Source organism: Colossoma macropomum, unplaced genomic scaffold (genome assembly GCF_904425465.1).
Source record: "Colossoma macropomum unplaced genomic scaffold, Colossoma_macropomum, whole genome shotgun sequence".
NCBI classification, from domain to species: domain Eukaryota; kingdom Metazoa; phylum Chordata; class Actinopteri; order Characiformes; family Serrasalmidae; genus Colossoma; species Colossoma macropomum.
The window spans coordinates 46,467,239-46,485,070 of NW_023494789.1; the positions used below are offsets into that span (position 1 = coordinate 46,467,239).

Genomic DNA, 17,832 nt, shown 5'->3' on the forward strand with positions numbered 1-17,832 from the left:
AAGTGCCTTTCCTGACAGAAAAATGCAGAGTGATCTGCAGCTTTAAGCAACTCCCAAGCCGTTGCTAAGGTGTTCCAAAGATTATTATGGCAATTTAGGTGGTGCTATTGAATTCAGGTGGTTGCGAGGGTTTGCTATGTGGTTGCAGTTTTTGTACCCACATGGGTAATATGGTGTTCCAAATGAACTTGTGTCATAATTATGTATGCACAAACTTTTGCACCCCATTCTTCATGGGGAAACAAATCGTAATTTAATAATAAAAGTACAAAATCAAAAATCTGTATAAAAGCACACCATTAACACAAAATTCTGGATTTGTCGATACCTCAAAAAATGCAGGATGAGTTAGTGGACAGAAATCCAGCAGAATGATAATAGAAGGAAAACGAATAGCAATAGTGTTGCATGTTGCTTTGCAATGAAGCAATCAGTAATCATTACAATCAGTACATAATTCATTCGTTATTAATGCAGACAAACATGTCCCCCATCAACAGCCACCACCCCCCAAGCCTGGTTCAGGGTGGACCTGCGGAAAGTGATTTACCCCACAGGACAGCAGGGGGCAGTTTTCGTGGGTCAGAAGGGAACCCACTGGAGTAGTGCACTAAACACACTCACAATCACTCACTCACTCACTCACTCACTCACTCACACACATGCACACACACACAAAAAAAACCTGAGAGAATACCTCGTACACGTCTTACAGAATTGAATGCAGTTTACTTGAGTTATTCAGTTATTGAGTTGATTAAATGGAGTAGAGGTGATTGAGTTTGTTGATTTGATTGAGTTGTGTTGAGTTGATTATATTGAGTTCTGTTAAGTTGATTGAGTTGTGTTGCGTTGTGTTTATACTGTTGTGTTTATTTGATGGAGTTCTGTTGTTGTATTTAGTTGATTGAGCTGTGTTGAGTTGTGTTTAGTTGGTGTAATTGTCTCTTTTTGACTGCTAAGCTGTGTAGTGTTTTGCTTAATGGTAGAGTGTTTACGTTGAGTTGTATAGATTGATTTGAGTTGTGTTAGTTGTTTGATTGTGTTGGGAGATGTAGTTCTGTTAAGTTTATTGAGATGTGCTTTGAGTTGTTTAAAGTTTTTAGTTGTTGAGTTGTGTTTAAGCGAGCGGTGGTGAGTTGTTGTTTGGCTGACCACTGACGTTGTTATTGTTGGTTTTTATTTACAGCCGGATACTCAACTCGTGAAAGATGAAATGTGTCCAGTGGCGATCATTCGCAGCAAGCCGAGTGAGTTATTCAGCTCTGACCATCAGTATCTTTGGATCTGACTTTCATATGCTGAATCTGAGGGTTTGGTGTGGGTGTGTAGTTATGCAAAGGTGTCTCCCAATCCTGCCGAAGATAGAAAGTGATGCAGTTGTCATTGTTGATAACAGTACCATCAACTTCAGCTCAAATGCCACAAGCAAGTCAGTCTGTGTGTGTGTGTGTGTGTGTGTGCGTGTGTGTGTGTGGAATGTCAGTGTTAAACTGTCAGTGAGAAGCTGAATGGTTTTTTTGTTTCTGCAGGAAGTCCGACAGCACGGAAAAGCTCAGCAGGTTCCATGAGATTCTTTTCAGGTTACACAAAGTCCTGGGCGCTGGATCCTGCTGTGAGACTCTCAACCTCAGCACACCAATAACATCAGCCTCACACACTGCAAAACACTGTTATAAAACACTGTAAAAAACACTCATAGACTGCATAACTCTGCCATTACCACTAAAACACTGTACTGCAAAGCACTGTATGACAGTATAACACTGTATGTCTGTCTCTCTGTCTGTCTGTCTCTATCTCTCTCTCTCTCTCTCTCAGTGGATTAATAATTGCCATGGTGCTCAGCATGGTCTCATTGTTCTTCTGCGTTTTCTGGCTGGGGTCATACTTGGACGATTAATCATCTGGGTCATCCTCGTTATTGGTTACGGTAAGGAGGAAGTTTCCTCTGCACTGTAGGCAGGCTCGTGTTCCCCAGTAAGAAAACTTGGATTTCCTTTAAATGAAAACAGTCGTGCTACCAGATAAAATCCAAACTGAAAATGAAGCAACATTAGTGGGTATGATGATAGTGCTGGGGCACAAATCACCCCCTTCTCATCGTCTCTCTGTTCCGCTCTCTCCAGGTACCTTTCTACTGTTATATGACGTACGTAGCTCTGAAAGGCTTCTGAGCTGGATCAGATGTTACCTTAAAGGATTTTGGGTGCAGACAGATTCCTATCCATCTACCTGCAGATCCAGCGGGACTGGATGGCCTTCAGTGAGTTTGTATTATTATTATTCTAAATATTTAGTTTTACTATTATTAATATTATTATCACATATGGTGGTTAGCTAATCTTGTCAGTCTGTGTGTGTTTCTTTCCAGCAAATTATTCCTGGGTATCTGGAGCTGTGATCTTTCATCCTCATCTTCCTCAGAAACAGAATCGTCATTGCCATCACTCTCAATTAAAAGAGGCCAGCAAGCAGGTGAGTGCAAACCCCCCCGGCCCCCCCCCCCCCGTCCCCCCCCGTCCCCCCCCCCCGTCACCCCACGCACACACATGCTGCCTCCCGTAGACCAAAACTGTACTTGCTCGCTCCTAGCCCATGCTAGTCAGGTTCGAAACAGTTATTATGTCTGTTTTGAGTCACAGTCCCACTAGACTTTGTATTGCCTTTTAAAACGGGCGTGATCGAGGCTGGTCCAGCAGATTATGTGCAGTTATAAAGCACGCTAAGCTACAAACAGTGACTACACAAAAAACTTTATCAAAAATATATACACACAAGAGCACCAATTCTTTACACTTACTGCAGTATAAGTGTAGTTTATAAGTTCAGAAGCATGCCTTTCAACATGGTGGTGGGTAGTATCTGGGCAGGCTTCTGCTGGTAGCTAAACGCCAGGCCCCTCCATAGCTGTAGCAGGAAATGATGTAGGACGAAGGAACACGGAAGGAGATGGTGGGTGGGGCGAGAGGGACTGCAAACACTTTGCACAGGAACAAAAGGGGAGGATGGTGAATTTAATAGGGGTTATACTGAAAGAAGAAGGGCTTTCAGCATGTTCTTCCCCAATCTGATGTGGTTGGTACAGAGGACTGTGTACAGCGTGGTTAGCAATAAGCATTAACATTAGAGATAGGCTACTATGTAGATTAAAGCATAAAACAAAAATAATAGTACAGTCTAGAGGCAGACCGTGTATCACAGTCTCTCTTTTTGTGACTATTTATAGGGAGTGGTGATGAACTGCCTAAAAGGTTTTTGATAAATGCTGTTAAAAATTAGACATTTCCTCTGTTTTGGACGTTCAGTGTGCTATTATGAAGCACCAAAGGAGCCAAATTGGCGTGTCAAAAGTTATTGACTTTGGCTCAAAATCTACTGAACATAAAATGTGAGATGCAATGTTTTGTATTTCTAAGTATGAAAAATAAGTTCATCCTGACATCCTCTAACAGAGAGAACATTACATATGACATTTTTAGCAAAAGTAGAGCAAATTTATTTGTGATTTAACCAAAATTAAAGAATTAAAATAAAATTAATTCAGACAATAATATAATTATGATTAATTGTTATCATTTAGTTGTGTTATAGTTGTGTTCTTGTAGTTTCACCCATCTAGTTTTCAGGCCCTCTGACTTATCTGATGTCATCACTGTTCTACCCTCTACTGACCCTTGCCCTCTTGTCTGGTTGAATCGAGTATGGGCCGTCACCTCTGCGTATCCATCTCAGAGTACACACTATCTAGCACAACCTGATCAACTCACAGACACAGCACCATCACCATCATTCTGAGTCACTTTCACCAACCAACAGACAGACAGACAGACTGTCAGACAGACAGACAGATACATAGACAGATGGATAGACCAGGACAAAATGGATAGATGGGACAGCACAGACCAGGACAGATAGATGGATAGGACAGACAGAAACACAGGATAGAAAGACAGACATAGTACTTATAAAAAGCTGGGTACAAAGTTTTAAATTTCTATTACAAAATTATCAAAATGATTCAACATAAATCAAACTAATATAAAGGTATCCAGCTGATCCTAACCGCCCTGCCAGCTTCCTGTCCACCTCCAATCAGACGATCTATAAAGTTTCCAAAACACCACAGACGTGTAAATACTCCGGACAGACCTGCCGACACTCAGGTCAGTCCCAGAAACCCCTTCAATAATATGATTAAGAATTGATAATGATAAAATGAATTATAAATCATTCTACAGTTACACACGTACACTACATTCTTTCTGTTAGTGTAGTTTTTTTTCGTTTTTTTTTATATCTACATCTTAATATGCTACTTGATCATTTTCTTCAATCTATTACAAATAACACCGGTTTTTTCTGCAGCTGTATGGATGATGAGCAGGAGCCAAATGCTGCTAAGTGCTAAATGGGTGGGCTTAATGCTGTAGGCGATGGCGTGGGGCTTACTGCTGTAGCTGAATGGTGGAGCAGCTAAAACTGCTGATAGGCGAATAGGTGGAGCTAAAAACGCTTATAGGCTTAAATGGGTGGAGCTAAATTGCTGTAGCTGAAAGGGCGGAGCTAAATGCTGTAGGCAATGGGTGGAGATAAACTGCTGTAGCTGAAGGGGTGGAGGATAAACTGCTGTAGGCCTAAATGGGCGGGGCTAAAAACTGCCTGCAGGCTGAAATGGGTGGGCTAAATGCTGTAGGCTGAATGGGCGGGCTAAATGCTGTAGGCTTGAGTGGGTGAACTAAAATGCTGTAGGCTGAATGGGTGGAGCTAAACTGCTGTAGGATGAATAGGCAGTCATAATAAATGAGTGGGGGTGATGTGGATATGCAGATTTTCTTTTTTTTGGATTTCTTAACGCAGTTCAACAGCTCCAACCATCTCCGCACAGTTCGGATTGCGGAATGTCTGTTTGCGTTCTATGGCGAGAGGACGTTCCTCCATAAGTACCTGATCGTGTTCAGTTATAACATGTCATGTTCTTTGATGTGTGACTTTGTGAAGGCGCTGGGTCAGATGACCCTGGCCGGGGGCCTCACCTCCTACTCTGGGCTTCAACAAAACCAGATGAATCCCGCCGTTCCCCATTCTTATCCTCACTCGGACGAGCCCTCAGGTGCATCACTATCACTACTGCCCAACTCCGTTTCAGAGCATCACAAACTTGGGTCCAATAGTTGATAACTATTCAAATTTACAGTCTTAACCTGAACCTAGCAGAGCTGGCTGAGCAGAAAGCAAGCTACACTAACATATTTGAGGTGAGTGTGTTCAGAAGACCTGTCAAACCAAATCAGTTGACCAATAGAGTGCAGGTAAACACCCTCTTCTATGACCCGTCCCCTGTTAAAAAGTGCCAAAAGTCAGAAGCAAAAGAGCAATTCCAGAAGCAAAAAACATATGAGCAAAATGAGCAAATATAAAAAAAGTAGAGCAAAAACTGGCAAAATAAGTAATACATTTATATCAGAATGAGAGAAAATAAGTAAACATCTTTTTGAAAAGTTATGCTTGAAGATTAAGCTTGGACTGTCATTATTTGTGCTTGCAACATATTTTGGACATTTTGATACTTTTGATACATACATTTTGATAATTTTTTGCTGATGCTAACTGCATGCCTGATCATCACACATTCGCTTGTAACGTGTTAGTGAAGTTGGCTTCTTATTCAAATTTTTCGTCCCACCTTAAATGCCGCAGCAGTTACGATCTGGCGCCTGTGCATCATTTAAGGTGGAATGGAAAATTTTACTAAGAAGCTGGCAAGCAAGAATAAACATGCTCGTGTGGTTTCTGGCACCGTACATAGACTATTAATACATTGCCACAGCTAAAAACAGGAGCACAAAATCATGTGATTAGAGTGTGATTAATGATGTTCTCTCTCTCTCAGGTATCATACAGGCTCCTTGGCCTTCGGTTCTCTGATCCTCTCCATCATTCAGGTGATCAGGGTGATCCTGGAGTATCTTGAGAAGAAACTGAAATGTGAGCTGAAGCTTTTCTGCCTTTTCTGCCTCTCGTTTCTCCTGTCTGTGTCTCCTGTTTTCTGTCTTACCACGAAATAACATGAGAAAGCCGCTCGTTCAAATGTGCCTTCAGAGGTGCTCCGTCACTGCTCAAAGGAGACGCAGGAGGAAGCTACACTAACCTGTTAGCTAATGTTAGCATATGTGTTTAGTGATTCCCTACGACAAATCAGCAGTCTGCAGCGTTTTTACGCCACCTTTTGATATGGGCTCAGTTCACTTGGAACCTCGACAGAGGTGGTACTAGAAATAGTACCTGGTACCAGGTTTGCGAGTAGAGTCGAATCAAGTCGAGCCAGTACCATGAAGTGGAAAAGCGTGTTAAATTCCAGAGAATTCCTGCTGCATTACTTCTGCTGCATCCTAAACTACACACTAGCTCAGTAAATAGTGTGTAAAAATGGTTCATATCCCATTAGAAGTGCACTCATTAGTGTAGTAGGTGAAGTACAGAAGTGTGTGGTTTGGGACGCGGCGTTAAATCCGCCAGTGAGACGTGTTCAACAGCTGCTCTGCTAAGCTGCTCGTTAGCTGCTCATTAAACACTTCCAAGACAAAATTTAAGGTGTTTCCTGATTAAAGAAACATTTATTGAGGTAAATTAATGCATTTATTAAGGTCAGCTGATGTTGACTTTGCATTTGCCAGCTTCTTTTTTGAAATTCGTTCTACGTTTAAGTCACTTAAGTGTAACTGCAGCTCCATTTAAGGTGGAATGGAGAATTCAAATGAGAACCTGGTGAATAAGAAGCTGACTTCAGCTTTATGTCTGTGTATTGGTTTATTATTTCAGAGCTTTCGCAGCTTTGATAGACATTCTATTTTTATTGGAATTTGTTGGAATTTTCTGGAGATATGCAGGTTACACAGATCCACCAACCCTCAGATAGCGAGCGTACACTGGTCCACTGATAAGGACCCCCGCTGACTGTTTTCCACTGCTGGTCCATCCTGGACCACCCAGACTGTTGTCCTGCATATAAGGCCTAACTAGTTTTTAATCTTTTAATCAAACAGATTTTAAATGCACATAGTTGTTCATTTTAGAAAATAAACTAAGACAAATATTTACAAAAAAAACAGAAAGAAAAAAATGAATGACTAGGCCTAACAAAAAGTAATTTAGTTGAAAATCTTGAGGCTAACACTGTGCTAGATTGGCTACAGCTGTATAAGTGGCTTTATTCATAATATTTATGTTAGAATGATTTACTAAACTAAGTCACAGAGGATAAGAAAAGAAAGAAATGGAAGAAAAATAAGTACATTGTGTCTGAGTGCAAAATATGCAGGGAAAGTGGCATTTGTCTAACGTTCCAGAAGCAGCACCCAGAAAACGCTGATCAAAACACCAGTGGACCACAGGCTTTGCCATCAGCAGGCCAATAGTGGCCCACCATCCTCTTCTTATCTGGGTCTTGGTAATCTTCTTCTTGTAGTGTTTTCTGGAGACTGTCTAAAACGTCCTCATATCTTTTCATGTTTTCATGGTCATTCTTGTATGTTTTGTTGGTGTTTATCCACATGCAGGGCTGTATCTGCAGTAACAATGATGAGACGAGCTCCATTAGAGCACACAGTTACAGCTCACCTACCAACATGGAGACGCGCTCTTCCTAATGACGTAATACAATACCATGAATTGACCTCGTGATCTCTCTCTCTCTCTCTCTCTCTCTCTCTCTCTCTGTCTCTCTCTCTCTCTCAGTTGCTGAAAACAAAGCTGCTAGGTTCATCCTGAGGTGCCTGACGTGCTACTTCTGGTGTTTGGAGGAATGCTTCAAGTTCCTCAACAGAAACGCCTACATCATGGTACGACCGCTGTACTGAAATTTAATGTTAGCATCTCATGCAGTTCCTGTGTTTTTCCCTCTATCAGCGCAAATATAATGAAATTTTACTTTACTTGAGTTCCTTTCTAATAAATTATGCAACATGGCTATTTTTTATTTTAATTACAAATGGGGAGTAAGTGCCCTGATTCCTCAACATCCAAAACTGAGGAAACACTTAGCTCACCAACTAAGCTAATCTTAGCAGCTAGCTGCTGTGTGTACTTTATTCTTCTCATTTTGACCTTTTAGAATAAGAAACACAGCTCTATTAATCCTAAACTGCTTCTACTGTTTTATTTTGAGTGTCTGTTAGCTGGCTAATGTAGCTAATGCCAGATAACATTCAAGCTAAGCTAATGTGTTAGCTTACAATAACTCAGCATATCTTAACATATTGGAGCTCTTCATGAGGAAAACATGTTGAAGAAACTCAAAGTAAGTACGTTTTTACTCTACACCTCTCTCAAGCGTAGTCATTCTATTAATACTTTTACTTTAAGCAAATTTTCCCAAGCAACAGCCTAATATTACTCTGCTTTATCAGTACCTTCTCACACTACTTAGAAAGCTTTTGATACAGGGTTGTGGTTGATGTTGGTTATTGTTGTAATGAATTGATACTTTTATGTAAGTGCTGTATTGTTATCTAGAGTAAAAGTAAGTGTGTGCTTCACAACTCTGTTTACGCATGTCTTTTTCAGATTAACAAGCACAAAGCTCTTTATTAAACCTAAATCTGTGGTTTAAATGTGTTTTTGCTTGTTGCTAGCTAAATTAGCTAATATCAGCACATGTGTCTAAATGTTAGCTATATCACTGAAATCTTAGCAGTGTTGGAAGCTTCTTATTTTGTGAAGAAAACGTCCTTAAGAAACTCAGAGAGTGTATTGTTAGAGTAGTTTACTTCTTATCCTCTTTTTCTCTTAAATCTGTTTATTCCTTTATTATACTTGAGTATGGAGTCAATGTATCACTACAGTTGTGTGTGCACTAATCTTAGTAAAGTAGGATTATTACACTCCTCCTGTAGAAAGCTGTCAAAGTTGATTTCAGTATTGATGACTCTGCATCTCAGAATTCAAGGTTAATAATGATTTTTCACTCATTTTCTCTCCCAGGTCGCCATTTACGGTAAAACTTACTGCACGTCTGACTAAGACGCTTTCTTCCTCCTGAGAGGAACATTGTCCGGTGAGAGAAATCGACACATCACCACGGTTGCTGTACTCAGCTGGGATTAGACAGAGATAGACGATTATAGACTATCTAATAATCAGCAGGAGTGGAAAATACTCCAGTGATTGTACTTTATTACTGTACTTAAGCATTAAAGATTTGTATTTGACTCCAGTACTATTGAAATTGATTAGTAGTACATTTACTCAGTAGGAAAAAATACTCTTTACATTTCCATTAAGACATTTATTCACTTGTTACAAACATCAAAGTCATTTGCATAAAACATCATTAGTACATTTTGGCCTTTTATCCTAAGTGAACTGTGTAAAATCTATTTAGGGAATTGTTTTGTGGATCATAAAATGTTTTGTAGCCTAAATCTAAAATTCATCACATTAGTTTTGCAAAAAAAATATATTTATTTTTACAGTTTAAATTTGTCTCAAACATTAACTAAGATGAATACTTAAGGAGTTTTTTTCAAGTGGCCACATTCTCTGACCAGTTGAGTTCTGACACTTTTACTAAGATTTTGACACATAATCTATCTACTTTTTCTCTACTTTTAATGCTTTTAGGGTTTTGTTTATAAGTATCAGTAACTAAATCATTCATAAAGATGTTTTTTCATAATAAATTCATGTGTTGTGTTTTAGAGTGTTCATGCTGGACAAAGTGACAGACTTCCTGTTGTTTCTGGGAAAGCTGCTGATAGTGGGGATTGTGGGTAAGTGCCGAGAGGAGCTGAATAAAATATACTAATAAACTGAGAGCCGTTCCACACAAACTAAACCAAACCTCACCGAAAAGCAGGAATCTGCACCTGTAGCGCAACTCAAAGGAACTTATTCAGTTAAACTGAGTCCATCTCAGTAGAGCTGTTGTAGACGGATCTTCTGTTTGTTATTCATTAAATTAAAAATTGTAGCATTAAATTAAAGCGACACTCAGATTTACACCGTTTACCTTCCTCTTACACCCAATGTACTTCTGTGCAAAAATATTAAAAAAAGGGCCAAACCCAAAATACAGTGTAAAAAGTGTCTTGTCAGATCTACTTTTAAAGAATTACTTAATGTGGTAACAAGCAATTGAACTGGTTTGATTCAAAACTACATTGATTGAAAGAATTGGTCATTCAAAGTATTTATTTAGGTTGAATAAAACGAGTTGATTTACTTGTTACCACATCATTTTTTTAATTAGATCTGACGAGGCACTTTTTACAGTGTATGATTCACTGTTATCTATAAACAGGGACTAAAGTACAGACTAAGCGGGACTTTATATTTGTGGTTCGGTTCCCAAAGCAGAAAATTAATATATATTTAATAATAGCAATAATGTCGCATTGGCATCAAGTAAGATCGTGATTTAGTGAGGCCATGATTTTCCCACAAGAAGTGCTCTTTTATTAAACACCAGCAGAAAAGGCAAATACATACTCACAAACTCACAGGGGAGCTCAGCCACAGACAGCATTAAACAACACAGTGCGTCTTCCATGATCCTTTGTGCATGGCTGCTCACGTGGCCACACCTCCCGGCTCGTCAGAGCCAGCTTCAGGTGGTAGCAGGTCGCTACAACAATAATAATAATCATAATGATGATAATAATAATACTACATGAAACATATATTGTGCGTTTCAAGAACCCAAAGACACTTACAACTGTAATAAAACACAGAACACCAGAAGACAAACAGGAAAACAAAGAAGAACACAGTGTAACGTACTGAGAGAGGCGATTAGCTCGGTGGTAAGTAAGTGAATCAGACTGCTGGACATGCGGAGGAAGAGAGTTCGAGAGATGAGGAGCAAATCTAGAAAATGCTTGGTCGCCAAAATTATAAAGGTTGGATGTGGGAAAGGTTAGCAAATCAGCTGAAGATGAGCAGAGAGTACAGGTGGGTTTATAACGAAGGAGAAGATCAGAAAGTTAGGAAGAGTGATGTTGTTAAGAACATTAAAGTGAAGGTGGTACGTTACAGGAAGCCAGTGGAGATCATAGAGAACAGCTGCGAGTGAGTATGAGGTGAGAAGGTGAGCAGCAGAGTTCTGGACCATCTGAAATTTGTGAAGGGGGAAGAACTGATGCCTGCAAGGAGAGAGTTACAATTGTCTGAACGACTAGATGAAAGCGCATATGAGAGATGCAGCAGCAGAAATAGAGAAGAATGGCCACATTTTGAAGATCAAAAAACAAACTTTAATAAAAGAGCTGACATGGGCATTGAATGACAGAGTCAGGTCGAAGATGACACCCAGATTTCTGACCTGAGGGGACGGGGAGACTGCTGTATCGTCAAGTGAGATATAGTCCTGTCATGCCTTGTCCTTGTCTTTCTCTTTTTTAGCTTGGTTTCCTTGTTTTTCCTCTGTTATGTGCTTTTGTTTATGTCTGACGTGTGTCTTTATTTTCTAGTTTATGTGCTTTTGTGTTGTTTTGTTAGGTCCTCCCCTGTTCTGCCATGTGTTCAGCCCACACCTGTTTCTTGTTCTTAGCTCCGCCCATCATTGTTCTCAGCTGTCTCTAGTCTTGAGTGTTTGTATATATATATATATATATATACACCCCTTGTTTCAGTCTTGTCTTTGCTTGGCAGTTGTAGCTTTGTTGTTATGTTGTTGCTTTGGTTCTGTTTCTTTTCCTGTTTATTTTACTCGTGTTCTTGTTTTTTTTTGCTTATTGCTCCTGTTCCTGCCAAGGACTTCAAGAAAAGTCGCACTTGCATCCTGCATTACCTCCTGATCACACAACGTTACAGAAAGTTGTGTTTCATCCTGAGCGTTTCTCAGAAAAAACAATATTTAAACTATCTGAGAGGTGGATTGCATCCTGAGACATACCTGAGTGTCATCAGCATAGCAGTAAATGTCTAGTGTCATATGATCTTGAAGCATTTCATGCGCTACCCCAGGCACAAGGAGGATGCTGGAGGCAGGATTCACCATTGCAGCAGCTATTTTTCACCACAGATCTCTTCACTATGTAAGTGATTAAGAGCAGTGGTCCGAAGACTGAACCCTGAGGAACCCCTTAAATGACAGTTGAAGTTGATGAAGTAAACCCAGTGAGAGAAATACACTCTTTCTATCTCCAGAGAGAAAGCATCTGCGGATGTAAGGAGGTCGTCAGTATCCTTAGTCATGGCAGTTTCAGCACTGTGATACGGACAGAATCCAGACTGTAAAGGTTTGAAAAGATTATTGCTTAATAAGTAAGCTGTAAACTCATTCAAGCATGTTCAACAGAAATGGGAGGTTAGAGATTTGGTGGAACTCATTGAAATTAGCTGAATCAAGGCCTGAAAAAAAACGAGTAACAATCATTGAGATGAGGAGCCAGAGCAGGTAGACAGGTTAGAATGGTTGGTAGAGGATCGAGGGAGCAGGTGGGTAGAGGCTGTAACAATATCACCCTAAATTCAGACTTATAAAACTGATGATTCCGATCCTAAAATCTGATTAGCTGAGCCACGTTCAAAGCCATTGTAAAATCCTTGATGTACACACTGTGACCACCTCACAACAATTGAATTATGCATTACTAAGCCACGGAACGAAAAAACCCTTGTTCTATTAATAGTCTTTGACACTCGTGCTGCTCGCATGGACCATCGAGTATATTGATGAAGTAAGAACCTGATTTTTGTTTGAACTGAGGGTCTGGCAACTTATGTTCTTACCTAGAACTAGGCCTTGGGGGGGGGTGGTGTTGGGGTGTGGTGGGGTGGGGGTAGGGGTTGTGGTTAGTTGTGGGGGCTGTTGTGGGGGGGTTGTGATGGGTGGGGGGGTGTGTTTTCGGGTGGTCGGTGTGGGGGGTGGGTGGGTGGTGTTGGCGGGTGGCTTTGGTAGGATGGTGTGGTTGGGTGGGGGTGTGTTTGGGGGGTGTTGTGTAGGGGGTGGCGGGGGTTTTGGGTGTGGGTGGGGGGTGTTTGGGGTGGGGGGGGGGTGTGGGGGGTGTGGGGGGGGGTGGGGGCTTGGTTGTTTGGGTTTTTGTGTTGGGTAGGTGGTGTGTGTGGTGTTGGGGGGGGTGGGGGGTGGTGTTTGGTGTGTGGGGTGGGGTGGGTTGGGTGGCGGGGGTTGTGGTGTGGTGGTTTGGGTGTGTGGGTGTAGGTTTGTGGGGGGGGGGGTGTGTTGGGGAGTGGGTTGTTTTAGGGGGGTGTGGGAGGGGGTGAGGGCTTGGTGTTGGGGTGTGTGTGTGGGGTTTGGTTTTGGGGGTGGTGTTCGGGGCTGCTGTGTGTGGGGGTTGGGGGGTTGGTCGTTGGGTTCGGGTGGGTAGGTTTGGGGGTGGGTTGGTGTGGGGTGGTGTGGTGTTGGTCGTGGTGGGGGGGTGGGAGGTGTTGGGTGTGGGTGAGGGGGTTGGTGCCTTGGGTTTGGTTGTGGTGGTGGTTAAGCAGCTAACAGGCTAAAAATAGCAAACATGCTAAATGACTCCATTATTAATATTACAGGCTTCAATTAACGTACTTAAGAAAATATTTATGTACTAACTCGCTGTGGCCATTTGCTGACTAAAAGTGCTTATGAAATGACGGTTTTTGCATTAAACAGTGCCGTGTTATCAGATGTTCATTGATATGTGAGAAAAAGTTAAACAATTCATGAAACGGCCACAGTATACAGCGATGGGCGACCAAACGTTTTCCTCATTCTTCTCATTTATTACATTTCTTTATTAATAACTTGGGTATTTTAGCATATTTTATGTTGGCTGACATGATATAAAAGCAATAAGCCACTTGAGGCCATGAACTACAGTGATTTTATAATGGGGAGGAGGGTTTTAATTCCACTTCACGTTGTGCCTAAGAACACCCTTCCCTGTGATAAAATCACAGTAATGCACAACCGCTTATGGCTTATTGCTTCATTCTACTTCTGTCTGTTTTTTCAGCTGTGCAGTGTACATTTGTGATGTAGGTGTTGCACGATTAATTGGTATGAAATGATAGTTAATCTGCTGAAGTAGTTGAGAAAAGTGGCTTTAGCTGTTTTTTCTCTCTTTCCTGTCAGGAGTCTGCTCTTTCTTCTTCTTCTCAGGGAAGATAAAGGTTGTGGAGGAAGCGGCTCCGTCACTAAACTACTACTGGGTTCCCATTGTGGTGAGTTTAGACACGAGCATTAGCATTACTGATTTACTACATTAATACAGGCTACAGCTGAATAAGAAAAACAGCTTTCTATTTTTGTTATTATCGTTATTATTATTATTATTATTAGTAGTAGTAGTAGTAATAGCATTCATATCAGATCTATTAAATGCTTTAGCGTTAGCATTATTGATAACAGAATATAGCTACTGATGTATTTAGATTAGTTCGCTGGAATTAACGTTAGCATTATTGATACTGCAATCTAGCTACTGCTGTATTTAAATCACTTTTCTGGAATTAATTAGCATTAGCATTATTGATACTAGAATATAACAACTGCTGTGTGCAGTTCTCTTGGATTATTAGCATTAGCATTATTGATATAACACAGTAATCCATAGTAATCCTTAGATCCTGCTGTGTTGTTGTGGTATATCAGGATGCTAAATGTTACCGAATCAGCTGTGTTTATGCTACTGAAATATTACCAGGTTGTTTCACTGCAGTGTGTGTTTGTTCTAGACGGTGGTGTTTGGCACCTACATCATCGCCCACGGCTTCTTCAGCGTCTACGGCATGTGTGTGGACACTCTGTTCCTGTGCTTCTGTGAGTGTTAAAGCTCGATATATTCTGGCAGAGAAAATGCAGCACTCAAAACCTTCTGTCAGGAAAATACAGTATGCTAAAAATATCAACCCACTGCAGGCCAAACGTTTAGGGCCACCTCACCATCTTTTAAAATTTTACTTTACAGTAAAGTAAGAAATTCCAGTAATAGTTTAGTGATTATAAATCAGTTCTGTACTTATGCTTTGGATATGTTTGTCTTCAACTCTAATGCTGTGTTTACATAATGACGTTCAAAAATATCGTTTTGTGCCTGCATGACTGACACCACTGACAACAATGGAAATGTTGGCATCTCCAACATTTGATTGATTATTTAAGGTGAAAAAGGCTTCTTTGCTATTCTGATGTTTTGTTGTATAATTTTACTTTCTCAAAAAAAAATAATGGTTAATGGAACTCTTAAGAGAACGTTCTGTTGACTGCCGTGGTTCGCTGCCACTTCTGCTGGTGGCACTAATATAGGCGCAAATATTTAGGTGGGTGAGACTGTTTGTTCCTCTAAATATACCAGATTAGACTTCAATATAGTAACTTGATGTTAATCAGAAAGGAAAGCATGACCATTTGGTTTCAAAACACTTTGAAAAGCTACATATTGTAGCATTGGCAGAAGAAAAAACACAGGGGTGGCCATGATTAGCCAAGTTGGCAGCAGTATCCCTTCTTGAATGGTAACATGCATGGCAAAACATACAACCAGCACAAACAATCGCTGTTTACATCAGACGTTATCAATGACGAGACTGGCCACTGGTTGAAATATGAATGGGAACGCTTGTAACGCTCAACTTTTCCTACTGCACTTGCATTTAACTGGCCTATTCAGCAGAACAAACAAGACCAGCGCACTAGAGGGGGAAGGTCACCTCTAGCCACCGGCTTTACTCTGACGGTGACCCCCAACGCGCACAAAACCCACAACCCCAACACTAAATAACACAAACAATATGGACACATAACTTAAACTAACAGACAATGACATTAAACAACACAAACAAGTCCCTTTGTTGGAGGGCACGCACTACCATATGCCTTTGCTTGTGGTTATCTCTCTAGCCACACCTCCAGAGTCTCAGGTGCCAGCACCAGCCAGCAGCAGATCACTGCAATATGATATAACCAATGGAACACTGGAAGTGAAAATGATCAGTGTATCATCCCAGCTGTAATTTTATCCAATATAACATGCCTCCTGCGCTGTTCTACTGCCTTTTTAACTGGTTTTATCCACTTTACTCTGTACGTGCTGAAGCTTTGCACTCACTGTAACACTCCCCTCTCTTATCTGCTCTTTTCACTTGTGAGCTCTTTTCGCCTGGCTTTGAGGGTAATCCTTTTCTCTTTCTCTCTTTCTCTCCATCATCTCACTCTTCCCACACTACTGCCTCTCGGCCACCTCTCCGCTCTCATTATAAACCACTAACCCAAAAACCACGGCTGCCCGAACTCACCGGGCCGAAGGACTCGGAGAGGAATGACGGCTTACTCAAACAGCCACCAGGAAAGTGGAGGAGGTGACAGTAAACTGTTACCAAGCAACCGACCATACGCTCACAGCTGAAACATAAACACGTAATCACAATAATGTTAAAAATGTAAGTTACAGCTGCCGTTGCTCATGGAAAAAAGGTCAAACTAAACTAAAGTGTAATAAACTGAATTGAGAATACTGTGAGAGCGCCCCCTGCTGTGTATCAGAACATTGTTGCTCCCCAGTTTCAGTCTCCATTTCCCAAACACTTTAGCTGAGCGCGCTAACGTTATTCCTCCTAATAGTCTCCCTATTAGTCTCCTCATTATTCACCACCATCACTGTAATATTTTATCATCAACATTAACACATGAAGGTAGTAAGAGGGGACAGTGGAGGTCGAGTCTGCAGCATCTGAGATTTTTAAAATGCAGAGTTAGAGAAGAAAAACATCTCAAAAGTGAAAGCAGCGTTTTACAGTATAAATAAATGTAGCGTCATTATGCTGGTAGTGAACTACTAGCTGTCTAAAAACAATAGAAACTATGCTTGAACAGAAGTTAGGATCCTGTTGGGGTTTGTCCTAAAGTGTTTAGGTATTTAGCTCTAATCGTAGTGAGAGAGTGAGTTAGAGGTTTACACCATTACTGTTCACTGCTGAGCTGATCTTGGTTCTGATTTAATGGTTGTTCCCTCAGTGGAGGATCTGGAGCGCAATGATGGATCTGCAGAGAGGCCGTACTTCATGTCCACGAGTCTCCAGAAGACACTTAATAAAAAAAAAACAAGGTTATGAGCAAATAAACCTCCAGAGAGAAGAGACAAAGGAGAAAAAAACAGGAGGAGAAAGTGGGAGAACCCAGTGATCAGAGATGGTTTTATTCGTATTAACAAGGTGGACTTCAGTCAGATCACTTTACTGTTCATTCTGACCAGCCGGTTCAAACAGTGCAGAGTGTAATATTGTGAGTTTTGAGCTGTTTCACTGTTACTGAGTGTTACATTCGCATTTTAGAGGTTAAATTCTTTAATATTCATCTGTTCTGACTGTATATTTACAGTTTATTACTGTTTGTTTACTTTTTTTCCCCCACATTGTTTGTTGTTTTAATGTATACCGTCCTGTCTGAGTTTTCTTTGCTGATTTTGCTGATATATTTTTGCATCAGAAATGTTTCTTTTGTTTCTGACTTTTGGCACTTTTTAACAGGGGGCAGGTCTTAGAAGAGGGCGCTCACCTGCACTTTCTATTGGTCAACTGATTTGAGTGGCAGGTCTTCTGAACATGTAGGTGGGCTGCACCAGCAAGTATAAAGCTGAAACTCTGACTAAATCAAAATTTATCTACTAATTCTGTAGCACCAAACGTTAAACCTAGTTTAAAAATAATCAGGATTACATTTAAACCATCATTTTAATTCTGGATTATTTTATAGTAAATCTAGATTAAATTTAATTTTGTTGCACCGTTATTTTAAACCAGGGGTGTCCAAACTTGTCCACAAAGGGCCGGTGTGGCTGCAGGTTTTCACTCCAAACAAGCTGCAGCTCATCTGATTCTACTTTAATCAGATAGTCTTTATCTTCA

The 17,832-nt window shown here is 40.7% G+C and overlaps 1 protein-coding gene across 1 annotated transcript in view; it reads left to right on the plus strand.

The window, feature by feature from the left end:
- The window catches only part of LOC118807665 (choline transporter-like protein 2), a 64,716-nt gene extending 47,412 nt beyond the window's left edge, over positions 1-17,304 (plus strand). Inside the window, 8 exon segments of the mRNA XM_036569696.1 lie at positions 5,894-5,988; positions 7,738-7,841; positions 8,983-9,037; positions 9,040-9,055; positions 9,700-9,770; positions 14,063-14,151; positions 14,665-14,749; positions 16,943-17,304. Coding sequence (XP_036425589.1) covers positions 5,894-5,988; positions 7,738-7,841; positions 8,983-9,037; positions 9,040-9,055; positions 9,700-9,770; positions 14,063-14,151; positions 14,665-14,749; positions 16,943-17,040 — 613 coding nt within the window. The 3' untranslated portion in view covers positions 17,041-17,304.
- Positions 17,305-17,832: the final 528 nt, after the last annotated feature.